This window comes from Carassius gibelio, chromosome B5 (assembly GCF_023724105.1).
Source record: "Carassius gibelio isolate Cgi1373 ecotype wild population from Czech Republic chromosome B5, carGib1.2-hapl.c, whole genome shotgun sequence".
Lineage (NCBI taxonomy): Eukaryota > Metazoa > Chordata > Actinopteri > Cypriniformes > Cyprinidae > Carassius > Carassius gibelio.
The window spans coordinates 43,167,876-43,181,269 of NC_068400.1; the positions used below are offsets into that span (position 1 = coordinate 43,167,876).

The 13,394-nt window shown below is 35.7% G+C and overlaps 1 protein-coding gene across 1 annotated transcript; it reads left to right on the forward strand.

The window, feature by feature from the left end:
• Positions 1 to 5,024: 5,024 nt before the first annotated feature.
• Positions 5,025 to 7,389, forward strand: LOC127958248 (uncharacterized). Its single transcript, XM_052557050.1, has 6 exons — positions 5,025 to 5,275; positions 5,374 to 5,460; positions 5,551 to 5,592; positions 6,358 to 6,482; positions 6,580 to 6,669; positions 6,936 to 7,389. Exons 1-6 carry the CDS (start codon positions 5,098 to 5,100, stop codon positions 7,065 to 7,067), a joined length of 654 nt encoding a protein of 217 aa, XP_052413010.1. The 5' UTR covers positions 5,025 to 5,097; the 3' UTR covers positions 7,068 to 7,389.
• Positions 7,390 to 13,394: the final 6,005 nt, after the last annotated feature.

Below are 13,394 nucleotides of genomic sequence, written 5' to 3' on the forward strand. Positions count from 1 at the left end.
GTGTGCTATGGGGAAGTCATAAGTATCCATTATAAAGAAACAATTAACCAAGAAAAAAATCCCTGTGAAGGATAAAACTGGCCCTAAATATAAGACTACCACTAAATTGTTGCAACAATACAAGCTATTCTGAACACAGTGTGTGCTGTGCAACATACTTGTGTTCTCCATGGGTAGTCTACTCCTCCATAATCATATGTAATTTCTTCTCCTTCTTTAATGTCATTCAGGGCAAACAAACAAAGGTGTATCTTTCCATTCACATAAATTTTCCTCATCTCACAGTTTGGATGTTTTTGGTCGTCATTAACTATTCGCCCAAACGATCCATCTTCTCTAGAGGCATCAATACTTAAAAATATTAAAACAAGAAAAGGATAAATACATGTACTATAATACATCATCACATGTCAGTGTCTCATTTACTATAATACAGCATTCAAATATAGCTTTGGTGGAACTTGACTTCTTACCACCATGTTTTCCCTCTTCTCTTAAACTCAAACATAAATGCAGCACTGGATGCGTGGTACCGTTTTCTTCTGTTCTGCAACTCTTCATCATTTATTATATCTCCCCTATATTCAACAACAAATTCACCTTTGCAAATGGAATGCTTTGCAAATAGACCACGCCCTGCAAAATACATCAAAAACATATGTGTGTGTGTGTGTGTGTGTGTGTGTAAAACTATATTTAATTAACTAGTCTATGAATACAAATTCTACAAAATAAAATAAAAAAGCATCTTGAAGAAAGTATACCAATTACACACGCTCTAAAAAAATACATCGACAGTTGGTGGCTGTTTTAAAAAATGTTGCAACCAGGTGCCTATTTAATGCATATATGACAGTAATTAACCAATAAATCACATCAGACACCACCTTACCTTTCACTGCATTGATATACTTCACCTCTAATTTGAATGTTTTGTCAGTCTTTGAAACAATATGATGCATGGCATCCTTAAAGGAGCTGATTTGTGATGACTGAAAGAAAATAAAAGTGTGAAACTGTGAAAATAGGGGGACATGAAAAATAAAACTAGAATGTTCAATAAGCAGATAAGAATGCTGTTGTAATTTAACACTGCCCTGTATTATAGTTATAGTTATGTAACATTCATTACAACGTTATCATAATGTATTTATGAAACAAGGAATCAGAACTAAGGTTCAGTTAAATATCTGACACAATGCTAGCCTTGAAGGCATCAACAAAACTCATTTTCATATAATCCCAGGTAGCCATGGGCAATTATTTCTCTAATGATTTGAACCTTATCCCAACTAATCTATTGGACAATCTCACCAGACAACCCCATGTTTATTTGAACTACTGTCATAACATTTAATCATTCATAATTTTAAAAGTGTAAAGGGGTCATATGACATTGCTAAAAAGAACATTATGTTGTGTATTTGGTGTAATGCAATGTGTTTATGCATTTTGAGGTTCAAAAAACACATTATCTTCCACAATGAACATTATTGTTGCTCCTCTATGCCCCGCCTTTCAAACAAGGCGGTATTATGCAAATCTTCCCAAACTGTGACGTAAACGTGGGGGCGTGTATAAACGAGGCATTTTAGGAGGGTGTAGACAAGTCTTAACTTTTATAAAGAGTATCTCTTTGGATTTGAGACTTTAGTCTTTGCTACTTTACAGATCTTCTTTATGCACCAAGAGCATGTAACACTCAAAAAGGAATGGAAAATGTTTTAAATCGCATCATATGACCCCTTTAATAATTTTGTCATTCAAAGCTACTCACTAATTCATTGTAATTTTAATATTTAATGTATTATATTAAACATTAACATCAAATTTGAAATGTTAACATTTATTTGTATAAAATAACCCAACTCTACCCTCTTCCAGCAATAACTAGACAAAAAAACGATTATTAACCGCATCAAAATGACTAATATGAACAGAATCACTCCATTAGCATCCATTCGGTTATTTGACACGTATCTTAAATTAAAATTATGATTCTGAGATCGCGAGTTGGAAAAACATAGAAACATTTCATGTCTCACAACAGTTAATTAGTGCTAACTAGCTACCTATTTATATCTAATTAACCTCATTTGTTGGATACATATATGCTTACCTTGTGTTTCACTTTTTATCCTCTGCAAAAGTTCTTGTGGCATCTCCTGCAAATAATCTTCTTCCTTATTCTCCATATGTAGTGTCAATTTAACACTTACATTTTCATTTTTCTACTGAAATTCTTGCTAACGAGTCTAGGAAGTGGGTTGTACCCAAACATATTTGGACTATTTGTGTGTGTGAAGAAGTGAGTGCATTATGAGCCAGAATTATTTTGGGTGCAAGTGATTACCCCTTACACACACACACACTTATACTGATAAATGTGTAATAGACCAATGTAAAAAATAAAAAACTTCAACAACTTCAGAATAGCTCTTCTATTCATTTACATGGGTTTCCCTTATGGGGACCTGATTTTTGGTCCCCATGATGTAACCATAAACAGATTATTTATCCCCATTCTGTAATAATTAACAGAACAAACACACACCTGCAAACACACAAAACCAAAACTTACCATGTTTGATTCCCAGTTCTCGTTTGTATTTGTGGATCTTTCCTCAGTCCAGTCCCCCCTCTAAAGTTGGAGACAACAAAGTAACGTTACATAAAACTACATTTAAATGATCACTTTTGTGAAATTAGGAGTCTTGTTAAATTTTGTGTCATTAGGAGGTTCTAAAGACCTGTAAGGTTTGGCTTTGTGGTTCATTGCTGGGGATAAAACTGCTGTAATGTTGCGCTTCAGCATATTGATGTAATCCTGACGGGCCTTGGCTCTCAGAGGACCAAGGCCCGGACGAGAGGCTCCACGGAGAAGGACCCGGAGGAATCACAGCAGAAACGGGATCTCTGTCAAGAGAAAGGGGACAGTAGTGTTGCGGAGTCATTTTAAATAACGTTAGAAACCATTCAAAATTGTACCTGAAGACGTTTTGTGCTTAACTTACTGAATGAAGTCTTTATCTAAAGCCGAGCTCCACTCGGTCTGTTTTCCACTTTCCATTGACAAACTCAGCGACACAAAACTACGGATCTGACATATAATATTGAGATTTAAAACCTAAGCCGCAGTATTTTCATTAACGCGTCTTAATATATACCGACGATTCGCTGGTTTAAAGCATTTTCACAGTGAAATATGAGCGCCAAAAGCAAAAAAACAAAACAAAAGCGCATAGATATTAATCAAATCTTACACTAAACACCAACAGAGTTGTTTTTGATGGCCAAATGACATGCACTACACTCAGTGTATAAAGTATGTAATCTAAATAAATAAAATAATAAATAATAATTATCTTTTTTTTAAACGAAAAGAACAGACAATTGTCGCAATGTTCATGACATCATCTAAACCTGTTTGACTTCCTAGACGTCACGTGACGTCGCACGTTCTTCTTCTGGCGTTTTATGGCGGGATGTAAGGTTTCACCTACAGGGCTGGAGTGTGCAACATTGACTACGTCCTATTAAATAGCCCTAGTTATCTCGTTAATGTTAAGTGTAAGATTTCCTATTTCTCTTCATTTTCCCCTTTCATACGCAGTTTTACATAACAGTTTCTGTTGACTTACTACAATTCCTGCAAATAAGAAGATTTACCAATAATTTTAAGAAATCAATTTTAGGTGAGAGGCCAAATAAGCAGTATAGTTATACTTGTAGACTGCAAATATGCATGAGTTGACTTAGATTTGTTTTGTTTTTCACACCAGTCACTGTCAGGAAAACTGACTGAAATCTGTTTGCTCAAACCTATGGCTCAAACGCATGTCAATGAGTGGAGATAATGTCCATGGGACTGCCAATGGGAGTGTACATAGAGATCTGCCTGATACAGTCCACTTACCAAAAAGTAGTATACTTCAAGTTTATTTTATTAAGTATACTTCAGTAAAGTTCACGTTTTTTTTAAGAATACTTTATTTAACAAATATACAAATACCAGTGTTCTAGTAGTATACTTGTAAGTGTACTGTTTCAATACTCCTTGGGACTAAATTGGCCCAATTTCTAGAATAAAAAAGTATACTTTTAAGTATACTTTAAGTATAACAGTAGCAAACTTTGAGTACAGACTAGTTTACCTCTATGTTTGTTGTTTGTACAAACTAAAATGAACTTGTACTGATAGTTTACTAATAAATACTTTGTACACTTTGAAGTATAGTCTCAGTAAACTACTAGTTTAGTAGTTTTATACTGCAAGTATACATATAAGTTTTATTTAAATGAACTTTACATCATACTTTAAGTATACTACTGTGTCCCTTTAAGTTTTAATTTGTATATGTTTTGTTATATGAATATGTGAACATACAAAATATATATAAAAAAGAACAAGGTATCTGCTTGTAAACAAAATATTTTATTCTAGCTTCATGCATTCTTTTTTTGCCTGTGCAGAAGATGTGTACTAGCGCCCTCTACCGTATAATAAAAATGAAAACAAGAAATGAAATGAAAATAAAATGAAATGAAAAAACGGATTCTAGGAGTATAGCTCAAATATATTTCGACTTTTAGTAAGTACAAGTATACTTAAATGTCATTTTCTGAGGAGTAAAGCCCATTTCTGAGAAGCACATAAAAAGTAAACTAAAAACATACTTTCCTATTTATATTTCAAAAGATGTATACTAATAGCACACTTGGATAAACTTATTTTTCATAAGGGTATGAAAGATAGCGAGAGAAGGAACACAATTAAGAAACCAATGGCACATTTTGCTTCTGCTTTATCTGACTTTTTGCATATTGAGAAACATTCATTTTATCATGATCATCAAGTTATAGTTACCTTTTTTAAGTTAATGCTTCCCACTACTTCCTGTTAGTCAGAGACTGCACTGCAGTTTTTATTTCCAAGCACACCATCACCATGGGATATAGGGAAGCTTGGTCTGACTATGGACAGAAAAGGAAGTACAGAAGAGAAAAGAAAACCAGCCTTTTTCAGCCTCAGAGGGTGTGATATATGATTGCTGACAGCTATGTGCATGTGCAAATACTAAAGTGCTTGCGAGTGTGATGGAGCTGCAGCAGCGTTTTTCTGTTTCCGTCAATGATTATGAAGAAAGTGAAGGAAATGCAGAGAAGAGGGTTATGCATAAAAATGTTGATGCTAAAACAGAAGATATTTATCAAAGTCTTCAGCTTTCACCTACTGCACACCATGGAACTATAACTAGTAAAACATTGCTTTCAGGTAAGGCAACAGAGGATGGATAAAGGGATGGAACAAACTTTTAATGTAATTTACAGTTAGTGCTCTCTTATTAATCTCTAATAATCTCTGTTTAACAGAACACCATGAAAGAAAGTGTGTGTTTTTACTGTTTGCTGTGAACATTCTAATCTCAGCCATCATCCTTGTCATTGTGGGTCTAAATTGTAAGTATCATGACACAGTATTTGAAATTTATTTGAAAAAAATGTGACAGTTAAATATTTCACATTTTTGTATATCATGTTTTCCCCCAGACTCTCACAACAGAGAAACACAACCAATAAAAGGACAAAAAGGTTCATTTTAATTTAATTTAAATACTTACTGGTGTCAAAAATTTACTTAATGGATATAAACTGATTCACACATACTTCATTATTAGATTAACTCCAGTGTGTTACATCTTAAAGGGTTAGTTCACTGAAAAATGAAAATTATGTCATTAATAACTACTGTCCATGTCCAGAAAGATAATAAAAACCTCTTCAAAGTAGTCCATGTGACATCAGAGGGTCAGTTAACAAAAATTACGACTGTCTTCTATTGCGGGTCTGTTGTTAGTGTTTTCTGGCGCGCCCATTAATCATACGTCATACGTCAGCAGCGTCACTGTAGTAGTGTGAACGCACTCACAACAGACCCGGAAAAGAAGAAAAAGCTGAATAAAGTCCAACATGTATTTTTGATGCTTTAACAAATTCTAACTGACCCTCTGATGTCACATGGACTACTTTTAAGATGTTTTTATTACCTTTCTGGACATGGACAGTATACTGTACACACTTTCAATGGAGAGACAGAAAGTTCTCGAACTAAATCTAAAATATCTCGAAGATGAACGGAGGTCTCACAGGTTTGGAACCACATGAGGGTGAGTCATTAATGACAGAACTTTCATTTTTGGGTGAACTTTAAATGTTCATACAGTACATTGTTCTTCACTTTGGCATTGTTGCACAACTTTTAAAATGGGTTTCTTGTTTGTCTATGTGTGTTTTATATTTCTTTCAACTAATTATCTATTCTATATTTCATACAAACTATTATTTGATATCTTTCAGAAATGTGGCTTCTCCGTGACGATGTGTTTTATTTGTTCTGGAGTGACCAAATTGATTGTCGCGCTGCTGAGCGCTTCTGCTCTAAGAGAAACGCCAGTCTGGCCGTTTTAACTGAGCATAACAAGGTGCAGCAGCTATTCATTCACTTTCCTCTCTTTCTCCTTTTATTTATTTATTTTTAAATGTGAACACATTGTCGAATGTTTGTGTGTACATGGGCAGGTCTGGTTGATGTCTAGGACCAATGGAAAGCAATTTTTGGTCTCAAGAGCCTCATCAGATGGATCTGGAGACACTGCTTCTCCCTCAGTGGTAATGCATTTGCAATTTTTCATATTTGTGAAATAATTCTGATATCTATAGTTTGTGTGTGAGACAGTGGGGAAAAGTGAATAATAATAATAATAATAATGGAAAAAATTATGTTAAAAAAAAAATTAGGACTTATTATAAAGCAAAATGTCTTATTGTCTTACATTAATCTAATATGAATTATAGGTGTTTTAATTCACATTCTAAGAACATAATTTTTGTGCATTTATATAAAAAAATGTTTTTATGTTCTCGTTGTGCCTTAGGATGATGAAAATTTTGAGTGTGGCATCATAACCGAAGATGTTGACACAGACCATGGAGAAGGATTTGTGTGTGAGAGGAGTGTGAATCCCGGTCAGAAATTGTGCAGACTTCAACATCTTTTGAAGCTGTAATGGATATACTGGACAGCTCCTTGGCCCAAAGTTCAGCTTCCAGACACTATGCATGTGCTGTACTTCATTTATCCTGTTTTATTTTATTAAAACTCTTCTCTGTAAACACTAGACAGAATAGCTGTGTTGTCTTCAGAAGTTCCAGATAAGAGGTTGTCTCCATTCAAGGATTTCAATTACATTTTTAAAAAGCGTTAATTTTCTCTTATATAATTCTCTTTTTCTTGTTTTAAGAACACTTGATGATTATTAATGCAAATGGAATCAGGGAGGTCTTTGGCTATGTCTAAGGTTATTCAATAAATAAATGTAAATCAATTTAGCTAATTTCTTATGATCATTTCTTATGGTGGGGGACGTGTGTGTGTGTGGGGTGGGGGATTTGCTAATTTCTACTGAAGTGGAAACCACCAACTCTATTAGTTTCCCTTCTTTAGCTTTTCCCCTATTTCTGCTATGACTTTATTCAGCATTGTCTTCTCTTCTGGGTCTGTTGTGAGCGAGTTCCACACACTGCAGTTTAGTGATATCTGCTTCACGAACGAATCACTCAATGTAACCGGATCTTCTTGAACCACTTCACCAAATTGAACTGAATCAGTATCATCAGCTCCTCGGTTCTCGAATCGGATGCGTCCAACAGAAACGGTTCTTGACTCGAGTTCAGACGGTTCAGACTCAATCTTTCGTTCATTATCTGGCTCGGCTCGGCGTTCATCTTCAGTTCTCTCTTCACAGCAGTTCAGTCAGTGTACTCTTTGAGTAAAAGAATTACTCCAGGATATTGGTTTATTTTAATTCAGAGGGAGTGTCAGCCACATTAGAATAGTTAGCAGCTTAAGTCATTTGTGGATTAATGGTTATTGGAGAAGCGAACATATATCTTAAACTGTGTTCTGAAGATGAACGGAGGTCTTAGGGCTTTGGAACAACATGAGGGTGAGTTATTAATTACATAATTTTCATTTTTGGGTGAACTATCCCTTTAACGTGACCAAAGGAGCCTGTAAAATGTATACGGTTACATTTAGTTGGAGGATTTAACTGATTATCAATGCATACACTATCAATCAAATTAATTTGATTAGGGTTATTCACAAATTATAATTGTAAGCCTATGGGCAAGACTTTTGGTTCATTAGCCTCTATAGGGAAATAACAAGAAGAATAACAACGTGCATTAAACCGTAAAACTGTACAAACCATTGGGTTCATATTTAAGATAATGCATTAAAATAATATAGTAAGACACATCAATTTTTAATATCAAGCAGCTAAACAACCCATTTTTTTACAGCTAAAAATAGTCTTGCAGGGATGAGAATGGAATCTAGACCCATAGAATTTACAAATGGCCAAGCCCAATTCAATGGGAAGAAAAAGGTGGATAGGCTATACAATTTTATGCAAATGAGCAGCAATAATGCCCCTTAGCAGTCTTCAGATAGGTCATAATATAGAAAGCTCGGGAGAGCAACACGTAGACTAGCCTACAGAATATTATACAGAATATGTAGAATATCAGGCATATAAGATTGAAAAAAGCATAATGTTTGCAAGGAGTCACGAGAACCATGTCTTTGTTCCAATCTGAAGAGCTTATCCCAAACATATAGCCAAGTTGGTAGAAACCTATTATGAGTTCCAAGTACTTTATTGGCCTGATTATGTTTACATGCAATAACCTCTTTTAATCTTTCCAAGGGATGGGATTAGTTTGCATCCCTGTTTCAAGAACATAGCCTATATTGTTTTTTTTTCTGTAGCCACTATATGAATAACTTGATGATGGTGGCGAGTAGAAAACCATTTCAATGAGAGTATTGTGAGAACTGAGCCAATGTTTTAGTAGGCTACTCAAAATATCTTAGCAGAGGTGGCACTTATTTTTAGTCAACACAACCGCAAGTGAGCATTTGAGCATCACACCTAATTTTCCAGCCACAGATCATGTGATTTGTGATTCTGTGCATGTGTGCCCTTACTTCAGTGCTTGTGGGTGTGATGGAGCTGCAGCAGCGTTTTCTTTTGTTTCAATCAATATGAAGAGCGTGAGACAACGCACATGAGAGGTGCTTCTCAAACAGAAGTTGTTTATCAGTGTCTTCAGTACAGACCTCCTTAAAGCCCAACCAACTATAAACAGTACAACACTGCTCTCAAGTAAGACAAAATGAGAAGAATGGATGGAATCAATTAATGGAATTAAATTGTATATAGTTTGTAATAAAAAGTATTGTATTAATCTCTATTAATCTTTTTTTAACAGAGCAGAGTGAAAGGTAGTATGTAAAACATCTTCATCAGTTTGTTGCAAATCCTCACAACACATGCATATAACAAAACGCACTGCAAATCATCACAACACATGCATATAAGGAAATGCACTGCAAATCCTCATAGCACATGCAATTAACAAAAACGCTGCAAATAGCACTGATCAAAATGCAAATGTTTTGAGGAAACCTCAAAAAGTGTCGGACCCGGCTAGGATTTGCTTAACGTGCAGTGGTTACTGGTCAGTTGTGAAGGTTGTGAAGGAGTTTTTTTTAAAGTTGAGTTTTTTTTTTTTCTTGGTGTTTTTTTAAACACCATGATTCCTTTATCTTTTGGATATTATTAGCCTGAATAAGCTGAATAATTACATGATTAAATGTAAAACTTTACTTAAGATGGCTAACTTCCTCAGCGTTAATATCCTCAGCTAAATATAATTTCAAGGTTAATGAAAATAAATTTGCAATTCTTCATTAATTGATTCTTAAATTGCATGTGTTGTGAAGTATTTGCAGCGCGTTTCGTTATATGCATGTGTTGTGATGATTTGCAGCACTTTTCGCTATATGCATGTGTTGTGATGATGAAGAAACACAACCAACCAGAAAAAGGTTAATTATATTTATTTATTTATACTGTTGGGAAGAAACCTTTTTTGTTAACTATTTTTCAGCCTGTGTGAAACATTGAAAAGCTGGATAAACTGTATGTCACCGAAACACCGAAACACTGAAACACTGTCTTTTAAGCTAAACCACAAAACAGAAGTGTTCAAATGGGTCTGTTGTGGTTTTCCTCAGAAACAGTCCTACAAAATGATTATTGATACAAAGCTATTTTAATGGTTTCCAGATTATTCAAATATTTATAATTTCTTCAAACCACAAACTAAAAACTATTTTATATTTATTTCTTATCTTTCAGAAATGTGGCTTCTCAGTGACAATGTGTTTTATTTGTTCTGGAGTGACCACAGTGATTGCTGCGCTGCTGAGAGCTTCCATTCTGAGAGAGACGCCAGTCTGGTCGTTTTAACAGAGCATAAGGAGGTGCAGCAGCTATTCATACACTTTCCTCTCTTTTTCTGCATAAGCATTTGTTTAATTGTGTTAATTTAGAAGTAAAATTAGGAACTGATACAAAAACATAGAAAAAAACAACAACAGTACACAGGAATAATAAATCAAATATTTTCAAAGTTTTAAAAAAATATTTAAAACTGCAACATGTAATAATAAATCAAGCACTGTGCCAAAACTACTACTGTGTGTGAGATTAAACAGAGTTAAAGTAATTACATTTTTAGTTTATATGATGAGTTTATGAAGATGATTGTGAGACTGGGTTGCACATTTAATTAACTGGTTCATATATTGAATGTGGGGTAATTTTGGCCTCATATATTGGTAGATGGGGGCAGATATGGCCTAATGGTTAGTTTTTCACGTGAACAAAATGGTTTGTGTTCACGTTGTGTTCACTTCTCACTGTTGTGTGTGTGCACTTGGATGGGTTAAATGCAGAGCACCAATTCCGAGTATGGGTTACCATACTTGGCAAATGTCACATCTTCGACTTTTTGACTTTGGTAATTATTTTGATTTTCAAAGTAATTTGGACATAAAGTTTACTATATATATTTTTGGTTAAAATGTAATTTCATTTATTTGCATTTAAATCAGTTAAATTAGATTTAAAATCTATGTATATATACTGTATGTGTGTGTGTGTGTGTGTGTATTTGTGATAAATAACAACAGATCTACTCTGGATTCTGTTTAGCACAAAATTGCAGGGGACACTAAAGATACATGCATGTGGGAAGAGGAAGTGTGATTGAAGGAGAAGAGACATGCATGTGGAAACAGGAAGTGTGGTCGAGTGGTTTGGTTGTGTGATTGTGTTTAAATGTAAAACGAGTTTGAGAAATAATAAAAAAAGAATTACATGTAGAAAAGATATTGAATATAATATACTGTAACTCTTTACTGTAAAATTGAATAAAATAGAATAAAATATAACATTGAAATATTTAATGAGCTTTTTCCCACTAGGAATTTTATTATTTAAAATTAGTAAATATATATTTGTATCAGTTCACATTCTTCTGAATTTTTCTGGTTGTGCCTCAGGATGATGAAAATCATGACTGTGACATCACCATAGCTGATGTTGATACAGATCATAGGATTTGTGTGTGAGAGGAGAGTGCATCCCTGCACAGCTTTTTAGAGCTTGGGTTCACTTCCGGCTTCGCTACCCTTCGGTCATTCTAGCTTACTGCTCTGCGCTTTGCTTCTCATTTCTGTACCTTTCTCTGATTTTTCTAAGATTTTTTATTCAGCAGATCAGAACAGTGCTCAAACAACAGATTTTTGGCACAAACGCTAAAACTAAAAACTCTTTGGGACTGGAATAATACTACAAAAAGAATACTTTGCCTCCCACTGCCAGCAGCTTATGTTCCGGAGACGGGAAAACAACTGCCCACATTCAAACAGAAGAGAGAGAAAATGCCTCCTCTTGAATCTACTTGTTGCATGAACTGCTGCAAACTTCTACAAAGGATTGTGATTCTTGAAACAAAGTTACTTGCTGGACCAAAACAGACAGAGCACTCAGCAGACCGTCGTCATGGACCCTCTCAGCATACAGCCGGTGAGTCCCATGAATCTTCTGACTCTCAACAGTTTATACCAAGTATAGAGGAACAAGCCGAAACTGATCACCACAGTAATTGATGCCACAAACAGGGAGTGAGACCCAAAGGAACACGAGATATCAGATCGTCACGAGTTTCTCGTATTGCTGCCGTAGCTTCCTCTACCCCAGATTCGACTATGACAAGGCTTGGGAATACTGGTTTTCTACCACACCATATACATCTTGAGAACAGATTTGAAGCATTAATGAATGTGGGTGTGTAATCCCCAAATGTGATTAAACATGGATCGGATCAGCCAGCAGCTTACATTGCTACTAACAGGCGCTCAAGGACGAGCAGACAGCGGCATTCAGCTCAGAGCACAGCCGAGCCCAGGACTCTGATAGTGGGTGACTCTGTTATCAAAAACATTAGTAGCAGGACTACAACAACATGCTGCCTTCCTCAAGCAACGGTCTCCGATGTGAACAAGGAGCTTCAGAATATTCTGATGAAGCACAAGACTCTAAATTAGAATAATCATCCATGTGGGGAAGAATGATATTCAGAAAGAGCAGTCAGAACTCCTTAAGAAGGACTTCAGTGATCTCTTTGAAACACTTCAAAGACTCAAAGTTCAGTCCTTCATCAGTGGACCACAACCAGCAAGTGGAACAAATATGTTTTCACGGTTGCTTGGGCTGAACACATGGCTACAAATATCTTGTAATATAAAAGGAGTGAATTTCATCGACAACTTCCATCTTTTCTGGGGCCATAGACAACTATTCAAACCAGATAGCCTCCACCCAAACAAACTTGGTGCTAGAGTGCTTAAGGACAATATCTACTTCTCCCTCATCCTTCAGCAGAGTGTGTCAATCCATTTGGCACACATACACCTGATCCGAGTCATCATGTGGTTGACATACACCACAAGGACACTGATAACACCACGCAGCCACAACAAGCACTGCTCATGGAGACTATCCCGTTTGAGCCCTGCCCACAGAGCTCCTCACAGACAGACTGTGATGTATCAAAACAGCTCCAAGACTCAGCAACCAAGGACGACTTTCTGGAAAATAGCAAAGGGAAGCCAGGACAACATATCACAGCAACCGGAAACACCAGAGACACAGCCCATCTCACCAGACACATTATCCCTCTATCCAGCATCTCCACTTCTGTGCTCTCAGTGATATGTGTCGGGTCCCTGCTATAATAGCAGCAACATTCACAAATGTTTACAGAACAAGCGGGAACCCAGTGTGCCTGTAGCTTTCTCTATTTCAGTTTTATCACGTGATAGAAAGTCTAAGGCCTCCAAGCTGAAGGGCAAACTCATCTAATCTATTGCCTATTATGCATCAAACTAAGATCGATATAAAGACACAAAGCACTAC

Coding starts and splice junctions, on each gene's coding strand:
- LOC127958248 (XM_052557050.1), top strand. CDS start 5,098: ATGGAGCTGCAGCAGCGTTTTTCTGTTTCCGTCAATGATTATGAAGAA. Junction 5,276..5,373: donor TAGTAAAACATTGCTTTCAG/GTAAGGCAACAG, acceptor TCTGTTTAACAG/AACACCATGAAAGAAAGTGT. Junction 5,461..5,550: donor TGTCATTGTGGGTCTAAATT/GTAAGTATCATG, acceptor GTTTTCCCCCAG/ACTCTCACAACAGAGAAACA.